The sequence below is a fragment of the Chaetodon trifascialis genome, chromosome 19 (assembly GCF_039877785.1).
Source record: "Chaetodon trifascialis isolate fChaTrf1 chromosome 19, fChaTrf1.hap1, whole genome shotgun sequence".
Classification (NCBI taxonomy): Eukaryota; Metazoa; Chordata; class Actinopteri; order Chaetodontiformes; family Chaetodontidae; genus Chaetodon; species Chaetodon trifascialis.
Genome location: NC_092074.1, coordinates 1767088 through 1783438, shown reverse-complemented (window position 1 = coordinate 1783438; position 16351 = coordinate 1767088). Strand labels below are relative to the sequence as shown.

The 16351-nt window shown below is 40.2% G+C and overlaps 1 protein-coding gene across 2 annotated transcripts in view; it reads left to right on the top strand.

The window, feature by feature from the left end:
• The first annotated feature begins 593 nt into the window (after positions 1-593).
• The window catches only part of meis2b (Meis homeobox 2b), a 30292-nt gene continuing 14534 nt past the window's right edge, over positions 594-16351 (top strand). For both annotated transcript variants that reach the window (XM_070987273.1, XM_070987272.1), the window contains exons 1-7: positions 594-743; positions 999-1231; positions 1720-1861; positions 2097-2147; positions 2457-2507; positions 2629-2775; positions 6213-6327. In XM_070987273.1, coding sequence (XP_070843374.1) covers positions 732-743; positions 999-1231; positions 1720-1861; positions 2097-2147; positions 2457-2507; positions 2629-2775; positions 6213-6327 — 751 coding nt within the window. In that variant the 5' untranslated portion in view covers positions 594-731. The remainder of the gene's footprint in view (positions 744-998; positions 1232-1719; positions 1862-2096; positions 2148-2456; positions 2508-2628; positions 2776-6212; positions 6328-16351) is intronic.

Sequence of the window (16351 nt, the reverse complement as noted above, 5' to 3'; positions counted from 1 at the left end):
GTCGAACAGGGCCTTTCTGTGTGAAGCTTCTGTGTGAGCGTGAATGATTGTGTGTCTATATATATATGTTGCCCTGCGATCGGCTGGCGACCGGTCCAGGGTGTACCCCGCCTCTCGCCCAATGACAGCTGGGATAGGCTCCCCCCGCAACCCCGAAAGGGATAGCCGGGCATAGACTATGGATGGATGGATGGATAGTCCAGATAGGCTTAGGGGGTTTTACTTTGAAAATCACGGCCGGAAAACAACGTTTAAAAATGCTGTGCTTTGTCAATAGGCAGAGGATGGTTGCACCCGCCCAGCGCCTCCGCTTTCCGTCAATAGCGTGCCCTGCTGATCACAGAGCGATCCTATAAACTGCTCTCCAGCCGACATGCGGACAGTGAGTGTGTCGGCGCGCAGAGACATGGACACAAGGACACACTGAGAACAGAGCGGACCGTCAGTATTTTCCTGTGACATGGACAACTCAGAACAAACATCAAACACTCAGGTATGACACAATATTAATAACCTCTTCGCTGAAGAACCACGGGAAATCAGTTTGCCAGTGCGCGTTTGGCACTCGAAAGTGAAGACAGATGATATTTGCCTTGATTTCAATAATTATTGACTTGCTCCATGCCAAAGAACACACCAGGATTATAACTCACTCTTGGATTTAAAAGTCATCGATTTAACTACTCCTCAACACTGAACTTCTCTTAGACGTCTGGAAATTGCGCACGGAGATGGCGCAAAGGGTACGTCTAATTTGACGGATTATTTTTTAATTTTACATTATTAAAATGCTTTGCACAAGTTCATTCGTTTTCACCATCATTTTACATCCTTAAGATGGGTTTCAGTGATTAACATAAGGTTAATACATGCATGAAAAATATGATGTGGACTTAAATGGTCTTAATAATTTACATGGAAAAGTTTGGTTTTGTCCCAACACTTTTTGTTCCGTCACATGCTCATGCCCTAATGTCACTCCTCAACTTTTACCCCAGTACGATGAGCTGGCTCATTACGGAGGTGCGATGGACGGAGTCGGAGTCCCCACCTCCATGTACGGAGACCCACACGCACCCCGGCCCCTGGCCCAGGTTCACCACTTGAATCACGGGCCGCCCCCGCACCCGACGCAGCACTATGGAACCCATGCGCCGCACAACATCATGCCCAGCAGCATGGGCAGCGCTGTCAACGATGCACTGAAGAGAGACAAGGACCAAATCTACGGGTGTGGATATAGTAGTAATAATAATAATAATAATAATAATAATAATACTCAGCAGATTGTTTTTATGAGCCAATAGAATGATTGATGGTTATTAACAGGCACAATTGCGCATTTATTTTATTATTTTGCAAGAATGACACGTTACATAAAGTCCGCATATATCTATTTTTTTAATCTTATACGGAATCCTGCAAATGAGAGAAAGTACTTTTGGATATAGTTACAATTTTGCGTATTTTGTGCTGTAACAAGAGGAAATGACGCACCTTATATCTCAGTCGCATCGAGAATTGCTTCAGATCTCCGAACAAGTTGTCTGCAATGGAAACATGAAATAATCTAACTCGATTGTAATATGAAATAATAAATAAACATTTGTTAAGTTACGACGCGGCTTTCTTTGGTTAGACTCACCAAGCTTAACAGTTCATGTACAGGCCCAACAACGGCTGTATAATGAAAGGGGCATGTCTTCACCTGTATTGTAGCCACCCTTTATTCCCTCTGCTGGCTCTGGTATTCGAGAAGTGTGAGCTGGCGACCTGCACGCCCAGGGAACCCGGTGTGGCGGGTGGTGACGTCTGCTCCTCCGACTCATTCAATGAAGACATAACCGTGTTTGCAAAACAGGTAGGAGCAGTGTGTACCGAATGTATTGAAATTAAGAGAGCGGTTGAAATAAGCAATTAAACGTGTCAAGAAAAACTCCAACATTCGGTTTTGTGCGGGAAAAAAAATTATGTCAAATTACTGATTGGTTTAAAATTTAGTATAATGAATGGTCAAAATCGGGCCGATTCTAAAGATGCAAACGAAATCCGTTTGACAGCACCAACTGACGCCTTTCATTTCTTTCCCTCTGCAGATACGCGCAGAGAAACCATTATTTTCTTCCAACCCAGAGCTGGATAACTTGGTGAGGACTTTCTTCTCTGTCTGTCGGTCTGCTTTGAGTATCAGCTGTTTTCTGCTGTGTGTTGCTCTCTGCATAGCGGAACTTCACAGACGTGCCCCTCTACACTGTTAGGACACATTTCTTTTCTTTTCTTTTTTTTTTTCCTTTTAGTAATAAAATAAAAATAATACTTATGTTTTGTTGGTAATTAGCGTATACATTTATCATGATTTAGGCACCTTGGGCATCTCTAAAGTCATGTCTTATTTTGTAGTGCATTTGAAATGTATGTATATGTTTGTTTGTTTTTTTTGTTTTTTGTTTTTTTAGATGATTCAAGCGATTCAAGTCTTACGATTTCATCTCCTGGAATTAGAGAAGGTAAATATTATCTCTATTCTGCCAGTGATGGCTTCAGATCTAATTCACACATTTAATAGAACATTTTATTATTTGTTCAGCTAAAACTCGGATAATCTAAATGAAAAACTGAATTTAACAGGTTCATGAGCTCTGTGATAACTTCTGCCACCGGTACATCAGCTGCCTGAAAGGCAAAATGCCCATCGATCTGGTCATAGAGGAGCGAGACGTCTGCAAGTCGGACTTCGACGACCTCTCAGGATCCTCCACTAACCTTGCAGATCATGTGAGTCAATCTGTCTGCTCTAAACTTACATTTGCTCTAAATTTCTGTCTACCCTTTCTTCTCGTAAATCTAGAGTAGCAACGGGTAGACGATCTCATTTTCTTTCTTTGATTTTTTTGAAGTGCTGTGTGAGTTGCTTGGAGAGACCTTCTTCTATTCTGTTATAATAACCTCTGGAAATTCTGTTTTCCCATTATTGAAAAGTTATCATAAAGCTGTTGATTTTCACAACTTGACAAATGTTGGGTTTGGTGAGTTTTTGGTTTCATAAATGAAACTAGGGGCTGCTCTTATTTGGTGCTTGATGGCCTGTTAGTCCTGCCTCAGAGTAAGATTTTGTACAAGAGAAACTGGTCTGCTAGGAATAATCACACTATGGACAGTTGAGATTTGTTGTTGAAATCATATTTTGTCTGTAAATGAGGCTTTGTAACTTTATCTGATATTTATAGTGAAAAGTAGTGAGACATGATAATGATGATGATGATCTAAACAGCAAAAAGTGCAGCTGCCAGTGTTGTGGGCTTCAGTTTCCCTCACAATCGTGTTTCTCAACCAATAGGATTATTATAGCTAGAGTAGAGGGGGTCTTTGTCAGGCACTCCTCCCCTGTTGTGTCCTTTACACAGCCTCTTCTTACCTTTGGCCCTTGTGTTCATTTACAAAGAAGCAAATTCAGATGTTGAGGGGATTCAGACCAACAATGTAGCAACAGTGATGGACAAAATTTGTTGACACATAGCTTCAAAAATTCATTTGGACTGTGAGCAGAAAACAGGTTTGCTCCGTACTTAAGTCTTCCATGAACAGCTAAAGTTTTACAGTCTAATTCATTCACATGCTTCAAGGGCATGACATGGATGATGTACACTTCTCAACATTTAGGAGCTCATAGTTGCTATTGATCAGGTCAAGGAAGATTTCAAAAAATTGATGAATAGAATATTTTAAGTAGATTTTTAATAGAAATAAATACAGGATGAAAATAAATCCTAATTTCAGTATAATCAATTTTAAGGCTGCCTCCATCCTCTTGAAAATAAAATACCAAAAGGTGCCTTATCCAAAAATGCATGGCATCTCATGGGGTCATGAGAAATGTACAACCAAATAATGGGATCATGGGCCAGAAAAGGCTGAGCATGATGTTTTTACAGTGTTTTTACAAGATCTTTAATATTTCAACTGTAAACTTTTCAAATGTGAATACAGACACAAAATGTTGTCTGTCTGCAGTTTCAGTGAAATAAAATCACTATTGATTTCAATTACTTCATGAATATACATTCTCTTTGTTCTTGAGAGTACAATTCTTAGTACACTTCCTTCTGCATCAAGCGGCAAAACACAATCTGTGCATGTTTGTTTGTGTGAGTTTGAGGCCACCAGTTGATGTGACAGGACACTCCCCTGCTGTAATGTCTTCCAATGGCTGCTGTGTAATGAAAGTGCTGCTTTCCTCTGAGTACAAAGATATGCACAGCTTTGTAATGTACATGCATACCATCAACTTACTGTAACACGATCTATTTATGATTCACAGGGGCCAAAAACAGTGTTTGTGAGTTTACAGATGTCAGTTTAAGCATTTTGTCTTTTGAGTCCCGACATTTTATTTTCTCAAGGTGAGTGAAAATCTGCCAGTACAATTTTATTTTTATCAGGTTCCTGTTTGATCAATATTCTTCAAGAATTTTATTGAAAGTGTCATTTTCGTCAGACCTGTGCTGTGATCTGTGAGAGACACTGACATTCATTCCGACAAAATTGTAGAATCAAAGGAAATTGCATTGTGAACAAATAGTCATTGCTATGATTTTTGAAAGAAAAAAAAAGACACGCACACACACACACACACACACACACACACACACACACACACACACACACACACACACATACACAATTTAAAGACCAATTATTGGATTTTTTTCTATTTTCTGATATTTGGTAAAGATATTTTAACCATTCACAGAGTTTGCAGTTTATTATACTTTGTTAAGGATGGAAACCTTTCACGCTGGTTCAGTAAAATCATTGTAAAACCTTCACTATCAGCATCAAGCAATACTCACACTATGCGTTTTATGCCTTTAATGGGGAACAGAAGATTGAGAGTTGATGTGAAAGAGATGAAATTAACAATACCAAACCCCAAAGCTAGTTTTGTAGAATTTTCTTCCATATTTTGAGTTTGATAATCTTGTCTAAATTTAAGATGTACACGGAAGTTAGATCAACATGTACCTGAAAAGTTTTAGTATCCGTTTGTCCATAGTCAGTTTTCCTAAATCTTCTTTAATCTGGACTGCCCTAGTTTCTGTGGAACAAATGCCATAAATTCATATTCGAATATGTGGTTTTTCTGATAACACAGAGCTACCTAGCCTTTATACGGTCATTTCCAGATACATATGTTAATTAATATTCAAACCATGTGTTTAATTTATATTCAAACTATGTGGTGTTTCATGAGTCTGTAGGAAATTGGCTTCTTTGTTGCTATAGCTCAACTGTCAGATTAATAATGATGTAATAATAACCAGTTTGACCTGATTGTGCTGAACATTTTGATGGCTGTCTTTACCCTATGCTTGCTGCTACTGGCCATTTTGTGTAGGAATTTAACCTGTCTTTACAATGACTCAACTGGATAACTATGTGAGGCAAACAAGTACTATAAAAGGTAAACAGAAGCATGAATTTTGGGTAGAATTATCTTCATTTGTGTATGAATCTGCACACTATCCTCCATTTCAGTTAATTGGATTTTAACAGATGGGGCTTAGAAAATAAGACCCTCATTAGCTTAATAAATTTGCAAGCACATGGTGCCTCTTTGAGTAGCTGTGTGCATTGAGGAGTTGTAATTGTTGGGCGACTGGACAAGAAAAGAGGGGCCATCATTAAGAGGCCTCATTCACACTGCACCATTGTCCTCATGCTTCTTGTTGTCATCTGCCGAGCTCTTCATCTGATCACCATCCGGCAAGCAGCTGACGCGTCGACTGAAGAGAGAGATCTGCTGTTTGGTTTGGGCTTATGGCTGTCTGAGTGGCCAAGCCAGTCAGTTCAATAAATACAGGGTTTCTCCCTAATGTTGGTCACAGAAAGAGCCAGGAAACAGGACAGCCACATGCTGCAGAGTTACCAAACTGTCCTCTAAATTCTTGCTCTTACTCTTTCTGCAACTGTATTTCAATATCCCTCCTGGACAGAATGGTAATGCTGTTCTGGTCTCACATTTTTGACAACTTTGTTGCTACCTTACTATGTCAATCATGACAGGCAGCTGTCTTTGTGACTTTGGGAAACTGCATAATGGACCTCATACTGGACCTATTGGATCTTCCTCACCTTTTTTCCACTCTCCTCTCCTCTTCTCTATTTCCTTATCTCCTGTCCCCTGGTGTGCGGACCTCTCCCTGACCTCTCAGAACTCAGCGTCCTGGAGAGACATGGATGATGCCCACTCCACACCCTCTGTGGGCACTCCGGGACCATCCAGTGGGGGACACATCTCCCACAGTGGAGACAACACCAGTGAACTTGGTAAGAGTGTCTGCAGGCCTCCTGCATCCTCCTTTATATCAAAGCTCTAACTTTCCTGTGACCTCTTCCAGAGGCCTGGGCACTGCTGCCTGGTGATTTGGGGGAATTTGAAGAAAGTGCATGCACTTAGCTCATCTAATCAATTTGTCTTAATTGCATTAATAAATGGATGGAGGATATTTTGAAATAGCACTTAGACAGCATTTGTGATAGTAAATTGTATCTACAAAAAATATAATTGAATAGGATTTCATTAATGACCAAGTATTTCTAAAACAAGAAGAAACACACATTGTTGGCTTTGGTCTGTCATGGGATTTGTTGACAAAATTACACAGTGGAGTTTTAACAGATGTTAATAATCTGAACTTAAACTTCAAGTAAGAAAATTTAAATAGCAAGTAATGTTGAATTTTCCATTTAATTGTGACTCCTTTTTTCAATCAGTGGGAGTTCTCAATTTCAGTTCAGTTACTGCTGATGAAGAGATTTTCTGAGTATACTATTGTTGTTTGCTGTTATTATCTCCTGCTATCTCCCTCTGAAGCCCTGGCCCTTCTTGTGTTGCACTGGTGTTCCTGCACTTTATGCAATTTCTGATGTGCTAATTGGAGGCTATATGAGTTATATGGCTTGTTTTTGTTTTCTCCCCTTTGGGCACAGTAAAGATAGAATAGACTTTAAAGCAACTTTCCACCCTCTGCCCATCAGGCATCAGGGAGTAGAGCATTGATGAGAACAATAGGAGGATGCTTTGCAAGACAAAACAAACTCAAAAGATTAAGAGACAATCAAAAACAGATCAAGATTCTTCCTTTGATTTTGCACCCTACACTTTTGAAAATCATCTTATTCTTTCACATGCACCTAAGACGCACTGATAGTGTGACATGTTTGTTTTGGTAAATCTCAATTCACCTATTCAGTATCCAGAAATTGATGCCAAGGCAAGCTGAGAACACCCCTGTATGAATAGCTTCTTTCCTTTAGGCTTTTTTTAAAATAACAGTGGGGGGGAAACCAAAGGTCTACACCCTTTTGACCTGGGAGAGAATGCATAGAGGATGGGGGTGGAGACTGTCCCCATAGGGATGTAAGGACACAGCACTTTATATATCAGGAACAAAGGAAAAGAAAAGGACAGAATGATCATCAATCTGTGGTTGCTGCAGCAGGATCTACTGGATACTACCCGCTGTGTTACCCTGGTCCTCTTTGTTGCTTCCAGGCTGTTTTCATATCAGGAAAGAGTCAAGCACACAACCAGAAAGGATATAAAGGACAGTTAGAGGCATATAATTATAATCTCATTTGGAGCAGGTAGATGGCTTTCATAGAGTTGTAATACTGTTGTCATACAGATTAGGTACTTGGAAAAGATGGTTCAGATGCAACTTGCTTCTTTAGTGATTATAGTCTAATGAATGGATTTATGGATTGAATGTTTGCTTTCAGCATCAACCTGCAAGGTTTGTGTCCCTTCTTATTCTAGTAGTCAGTGTTGCATATTATTGTACAGATGCACTGACTCCAGTGGTGGTGGTTGAGGAGTGTGGTTTGGCATGTAATGCTTGGCTTTGCTTCCTATGTTTCAGATGTTGTTAGATTTAGGCAACTATTACACTTGGTTAAAGTTAGACAAAGATGGTGATTTAGGGCAAATATTCTAAAAAGTCAGTGCGCTCCATGTCATATCCCAAGTCAGCAATGGCTTTTTCCCAAGGAATAATGTTCATTTGGCACCAAATTGCAGGGCACAAATTACTTTCAGAGCTAATGTTCATTGCCAGTGCTGGAAATACTGAGTTCATTAGTGAAGTGGAAAGTAAAGGTGGTGGATGAATGTATAACATATCCAACTTTAATGCTGAAGACCAGATCTTTTGTCACATCATAGATCTTCAGATTTTTGTCAGTCATAACCACAACCTTTTCCTACCTTCAATTTCCCAGTCCTGACTCAAATGTTTGTAACAACATTCTTGTATTTTCTGTAACTTAAAGCTCATCATGCAAACTATAACAGATTCTGCTTGTACACGTCTCATCGAATGTAATACAAGTCTATATCTTTCCAAAAAATCCAATAATTCTTACTATCCCCTTTGCCTCAAGTATATCTGTTCTGTGGCCTGCAGCTAAAGCAGTTAAACTATAAAAAGATCGATCTGCTTCATAAGAAAAAAAACATCTACCCTGTCCCTATGTGGTAGAATCAAGGGTTTAAAATTTGCCATTGAAACACAAGTCATAAGTCCTGCCCCCAAAATAGACAAAATTATGCTTGTGCAGTCAAAAACACGTTAACTCTTATTCTTGATTCTTTCCTCCCAGTATAGTATAGTATAGTATAGTATAGTATAGTATAGTATAGTATAGTATAGTATAGTATAGTAGTAGTAGTAGTATAGTGCCTGCACTGAAATAACTTGCAGTTGGAGTCAGATATATGTGGATTGCAACAGGTTGTAAATTACTGTCATCCATAAGCTCCCAAGTGTCAGTACAAGTGTCTATTTATCACAGTTTACTGATCATCATAAGTCATAAAATCAGTAATAAGGAGCTTGTATTGGGTCTTATCAACCTGGACTGGAATCACAGCTCATCAAAATCATTGAAAAACAATGAAATAAATTTTGATCTTTGTCAATTAATCAAGGAACCCACTTAAATCTGTAACACTAGTAGTTCACTCCTTGACATTACTGTATATTTACAAACCAACCTTCAAAAATGTACTGTCTATCACAATATCAGATCATAGACATTTATGCTGCCAAGAACTCTGTTTTTCTATCTTACCCTCGGGCTGGACAAATCACCCAAAATTTTAAATATGAGGATCCAGCTCTTGTTTCGAACTATAGGCCAATATCCATTCTCCCAGTATAATCAAAATTAATTGAAAATCAGACCATCTCACCCATCCATACTGGCACATACCTACATCCAATCACTTTGGTCCTTCACCACAAAGGAAATCACTGAACTAATAGCAAGGCTATATAATAGAGCTTATGACGTCCATGGCAACCTCTCCTCTTGGATTTGCCACTGCAGTGCACTTTCAAATTCTAATGCCCTGACTTTTCAGAACTACACAAATAATCAAATATTATTTTCAGTTCCAGAACAACCCCTCCCCTTCAACACTGCTCTCCCTCTTATACACAACACAAAACAGAAATGAATCACATATGCTTATTCCAGTAGCGGGTTGCAAAAACAACTTTGATCAGAGATCATTATTTGCTCACAGACACTAAAATCCGTAATGAGAGCACATATTACATTACATCAGTAATTTATTACATCTTTATTACACAAGACATACCTGCAAATACTGATTCAAATCACATATACCATCTTCACCCAAGGCTGTCTTCTCTTAAGTGTCTATGTAGCTGTTTATGTTTTGATGTTGTCTTGCTTTATTTTATTTTTATTCTATTTTATTTTTATGTAAGTCAGTTTTAACTGAGTCAGGCTCAGTTTTATTGTAAAACTCTCTTACATCCTTTTTTTGTTGAAATGACATGATATGCAATTGGGAAAAATAGATATTCAGGGACACAATCCTTCACAACGCTTAAAGTAACTGTTGAATCAGTATCACCATAAATGATTAATACATGATTTTCACTCCTACAAAGTGATTTTGCATTTATTTTTTACCTGTGTTATCTTATTGAACACGCAGTTATTTTAAGCCTTTTTTTTAGTTAGAAATGCATTCATTGCATTAATTTATATCAATCTACCCCATACACATCGACCCCAAATTTCCATTTGAAATCTTTAAGTCAACTCCAGGCTGTGCTACAGAGAGAACACCATAAAGAGTCGCAGAGACTTTAACATTGTCATTGAGTGCAACAACAGAAATTTAGCTTAAGCATAAATCAAACTAAAATCATGGTTTTTCAAAGTTACAAATGGCAAAGGGAAATGAAATATTCCTTAAGCAGAATGAGTGTGATGAAGATTAAAATTTAATTACAATCCAACAGAAGACAGGAAGTGATTGTGTAGTCTTTGTGTAGTAGAATGTCATTGGTCCTGCCTACATGGTCGACGAAGCCTTTTATCCACTGTCATTTGGGAATACTAAACTGGTGGTGATGTGTCTTCCAGCCCTGACTAACCACAGGTAGATGATCCATCCATTAGATGGCTGGTGGTTGGCTGCCCGCACCTCTGTAAGCTCCCAGGTTTTGGTTGTTGACTTGTTAGCTGTGTGACATTCAGAGAGGGCTGTCTTTGATACATCAACCTGCAGGGTGACTGCTGTTGACCACAGCCAAACAGGCTTAGTTCTCTCAGGAATGTTAGTAAGGGGTCTGGAGGAGAGCACCACGGAGGAGGCTTGAAATGTCCACCACAAAGACTCAACTAAAACAAAAGGCAGTGGAAGTGACTCAAAAAGACCCTGCACACTTGTGTTGATGAATAGAATCTCAGGAAAAGGATGTTACATCTTTTTGTCACATCCAGAGCCTGGAGTCAGGAGGCAGGAATGTGGCAATATGGAGGCTCTGACATGCCAGCGAAGTCGCAGCTTCACTCAGACCGCAAGCTAATGTCCCTTTAACATTTGTCATGCCATTGATCTCAGAAATGTTGTAAAAAGAGGGGAGAAGACAGTGACTGTGAAAGAGGGGGGGCAGAAAGAAAGAGATAAATGCTGGATGCAGAGGGAAAGGAAAGTATACATTGTTGTGTCTGCTCTCACAGAAAATGATTTGCTTGAAAACAAATGACCAATTCTAGTATTTTACGTCCTAACAATTGTACATATTTTATTCCTAAAGAGTCGGTTTACCTGGATTATAAAAATCCTAGAGGTATGAAATGAAATGAAGATATGAATGAAAAGACCGTACTGTGAACAGTGAGAGTGAGAGGCTTTTTTTTGATGACTGGCTCCAGGGTTAGACCAGTAGTTGTATTCAGCTACTTGTCACATACAGCATGTTGAACATGATCTTGATATGCCTGCTATAGCAAATGTGAAAAACAAATGACAAAATTCTGTTCACCTCATGATTTAATTGAGAAAATGGGATTTTTTAAAATTTGCCTGTCTTATTTGAAACCAAATAAAAGATAATTTGTTATATAAAACCACAGCAGGCTTGTCAGCTTTCAGCACTCATCCCTTGTCACACCTGTAAATTATCCCTGTTCAGCCAAATGAAACTTATGTGCTTTGGTCATCTTTGCACCTTGCCCATCAGTTAAAGGTCCAATGTATAGGATTTAGGGGGATCTCTGGGGGAAATTAATAAAGCAATCATAGGCTTTCATAAGTGTATAATTACTAGAAAATAAAAATCTTTGTGTTTTGTTACCTTAGAATGAGTGCCATCCGCACACAGGAAAGACGCTCAAAATAAAAGGGGTCATTTCGTGTAACAACGTGATTTACATGATAAAGTGCCCTTGCGGTCTTGCTTATATTGGTAAGACCACATGCTGCATAAAAACATGCATTGCAGAACACAGGAGCAGTATAAAATTAAATGACCAACAAAACCCAGTAGCGGTCCATTTTAATGCAATGAAACATAATTTGTCTACCTTAAGATATATCGGAATTGAACATGTTCCTACTCCCAGACGTGGAAGAGACATAGATAATCTTCTCCTTAGAAGGGAGGCATTTTATATATACATGCTAAATACCCTGTCTCCTAAGGGCCTCAATATGGAGTTTGATCTCAAACCTCTTCTTTGATTGCTCATGCCTGATAAATCCAAAAGGTCACATCTGTTTTGGTCTGTATGTGAGTGTATCAATTTGTATTGAGTTAAAAATCTTTTCTGATTATTTGATATATATGTCTGATGATTGTTGTGGCTTTATGCAATGCATAAAAGCCAGTGCCTTCGGGCGGAAGTTACGCCAACTGTCACCTTTCGGGGCGCTCTGATGTTTGGACAGGTGCCGTGATTGGGGCCATGTGATATAAGCTGACACATTCATTGTTTCAATGCCTGATGAAGATCCCACAGGATCGAAATGTTGCCTATTTAAGTAAATACATTTTGGAGCATATGCAGTGTGCAGACCACCTTCTTCTATTACTTTAGAATGAGCCATGCAGATCTACACAGGGAGCAAGTTCTCTTCCATGGAGATCGCCATGTTGCAATGCCGTGTTTCCACAGTTGCCCAGAACAGACAAACCCAAAACTGGTTCCAGAGAGGGCCTTTTGCATTTTTAGCCATTGCTTATTTTCCTACATGCTTGAGGGGCAGCATAGATGAGGAGTACTCAGTTGTTTGTATCATGTCTAATACAGGGAAGAGCAACAAGGTGTCACTGATGATGGATCAGGGCCCTGCTGAGCTCATTAGGCAGGCCACTACTGATGCAGCTTTGTGTTGCAATCAGTTCTGCTAGCTACTCCACACTTTGTCTTATGGACACATCGTCCACCAACTTCTTCACCCAGCATTAACACCCCCTAAGCTACAGAGAGCATAAACTGGGGAGGAGGAGATGAAAGAAAAAAATACAAAATTTTAAAAAGATACACTTTCCAATGTCAAGAATATCTGACGTGACATTTTTTTCTGTCATTGCCTATGAGCCTTGCTTTCTTAAAACAAGTAAGTCGTTACAAAAACTCATTCAGAGATTAATGATCCAAACAAAAAGTGACTATGAAAACTCACAGTGACAAGTAGAACAGTTCAAGAGAACATTGGAGGCAGGAGGAGCGAGACTAGAGATAAGAGAATTACTCGGCAGCGAGCTGCATGCAAAGGGAATAGTCCGGCACAGGAGATGAGCATGAGGTGCCTTATGAAGCCGAGCTGATTAACTGATGAGATGCAGGTATATCTCATGAAGCTCGCACCCAGAGCAATTCGGCCCCGCCTCTCTACCGCTCCAACCTGCTGAGTAAGCCTAAGTTTACACGTAGCAGGGTATTTTGGAAAACGGATGTTTTGACCCCTCCGTTTTCAAAAATAACATCGTGCACACAACACCGTTTTCAAAATGTTGTCGTGTATATGAACCCGGATAAATACGCCGTCAAGCCGTCATAACTTTGCCAAGCCTATGGGCGCGAGCATAGACATAATATACGTAGACGCCTCATTACGTGCTGGAGCGTAATCCAGCGTCGCCGCCATATTGGGTGGGTCACCGCTAGCACCAGAGCCAACCGAAGTCAACGTAAAGAGCGCAACAATGAAGGAAAAACTGTACTGAGCAGGATGGGAGCTTTGTATGTATACATGTGTTAAAATCAGTGTATATCACAAACATCAGCAGTTTCAGTACAGGCTATTATGGAATCTTTGTCATCCTGAAGCTGTGAACAGTTGTTTAAATATAGACACGTCAGGCCAGACGGTGTGTGTGTGTGTGTGTGTGTGTGTGTGTGTGTGTACGTGTGTGTGTTTGAAAGCAGCAGTGGACTGTGGGCCGACACACATGATGATCCTCGTTTCGACAGTTTGTTTTGGTGAAGTTTTATTCCAACACAAATGAGTATAAAAACTTACTCAACGTTTAATACGCATGTCAACAGGTTATGCGAGATGTCTGGTTTTTGTGCGTGTGTTGTGTGCGTGCGCACGCGTGCATGTGCCTGTGCTTAACTTTACATTAAATAAACTCAGTGCACAAAAACAAAAATGAAGAAATTCTTGTGTTATTGGTGTGTACAGAAGGGCCATGATTGTGTGTGTGTGTGTGTGTGTGTGTGTGTGTGTGTGTGAGTGTGTGTGTGTGTGTGTGTGTGTGTGTGTGTGTGTGTGTGTGTGTGTGTGTGAGAGAGAGAGAGAGAGAGAGAGAGAGAGAGAAATCAAATGAACAAACTGTTTCTTTATTAAAATCTAAAATTAATTCATTCATACATTTATTAATGGGCCATACCATATGTCTGTATTATGCTCTTTAACAAAGACAAAGTAATTCAGCATGAAAGCATTTGTTTTTAATGTGTGACACCGTCCTGTATCATAACTACATCTCTGACGTTTGTAGCAAACCAAACCGTGTGAAAATCGGGTAAAAATTAGAGGAGTTATGATGATAATTGTAGCTGGACATACACCTTCCTCCATAGAAATAAATGCACTGGGGACGCATGGGAGACCCATCCAAGATGGCGGCCGCGCTGAACGTCAGCTCCAATAGGAAGCAGCAGTCAATGAGGCATCTACGTATATGTCTATGGGCGCGAGTGTAAACACACGTCGCTCACATGACGTTAAGCATTCGGTCGCATGTTGTGACGTTTCGGAACCTAAACTGCCGTTTTACACGTGGAAAACGTGGTTAATGACGCCATATATCACACCTTCAACAAGACGGCAACGTGGTTTTAACGGTGTTTTCAGCAGTGCTCGGTCAGTCATCGAACGCACACTGCGATCAATAATTAGCAACATTCAATGCAACTATCTGAGTCAGCACATACAGTCAGACCTAAATTTATACATTTTGATGCGTATCTCATCTGACCACATCGAAAGCACGTTCAGCACGCATAATGGTCACTCACCCTGACCGAATGTGCACAGGTGAAACAGGGATGTGAACTAATCAAGTAAAGTCGCTGTGCCAACCAGAAACAGCAGTGACATCCTACAGAGCATATATACTGCATCTATCTCAGAGCACTCGAGAGACAGAGAGAGACAGACACATGGAAAAACATAAGTGATGATCGTTGTCCACTATTACCCACGTTGTTTCATTGCAAATACAAATGTTATCGTTGTAGTGCTTAACGTTATCTACAAAGATGGAGTACATCATTGCTTTGCGGAGGATGAGGAGGAGGATGAGGAGACCGAGGATTTACCATTTAAGGACCTCATATTTAGACATGAGTGACGTCAGTCTCCTCCTGGGAGAACTTTAGGCATCGGACACTTTCCTGCGCGGGCTCAGTCATCCTTGAAACTTGCCATGTGCCTCGCCAGCGGCGTTTTTAAAGGTGAGGCGAGGAGCTGGTGTGATTGGTGAAGATTTAACTCGGCTGTGTCAAACCCACTTTTCTGAGAGGTGGGAAAAAATTTAAAGAGAACAGCAGCACAGAAGGATAAAATATGGAAAATGGATTGATAGGTCTGATAGTATTTGTTCTAGTGTCCATTATTATTCTACTGATTTTCTGCAGAATATAAAAGCCATCATTCATTAACAAACTGCATGTTGTAAAGTAATATGGAGATTTCTGCAGAAGAAAAGAAAATGTCAATTAAAGAGAGATAAATCTATAAAAGCACAGGGTTAACAGAACTGAGTGTATGAGAGCAGTAATGGTAGAATGTGGTAGAAGGGATAGGAAGACTTCTCTTCATATCTTGGGGTGCTGTTTTTTTTATGTTTTTCTTCTTAGCCCTGGGGCAATACTCCAGCCATCCCTCCAGTAATGCCCACCCCTCCAACTACACCCCCCTTACCCACTCCCTCTGGGGTCACGCATGCAGGCACGGGCAGGCAGGGAAGGAGCAGGGGGCATGTGAGACTTGCACGGCTTTACGACTTTGAGACTGCATCGTCACATGCTGGTTAGAATGGCTGAGTTGCTGGGGAACAGTCAGAAGCGATTAGTGTAGCAAAGGGTCTGCCCCGCGGCTTTCCCCCTCTCTGGAGCAGACGAGAGAGGGATGAGGAGAGGAGAGAAGAGGAGATGGACCAGAGTGGGGTGTCGAGGGTGGGTGGAGGGGAGAACAGCATGCCTTCCTTAGAGCGGGTCTACTTTCTTTACCAATTTATGGTGTTTATGGTTTCCTCATATGAACTTTATATATATAAAACTGAAGTCATCATTAGTCCGCTGTTTATTACTGAGACTTATACAATTATGTATTGAATGGACTTGGCCTTTTTCTTCAAGAGATAGAGGTGCCATTTTATTTCTCTTCATTGATTCAACTCGACATTGTATTCATCTTAGCTGATTTCTTGATTGGAGTGAACACTGTACCCTGTTTTTGACTCAGAGCTGGACACCATCCATCAAAATTCCCATAATCCCCAGAGCCCCC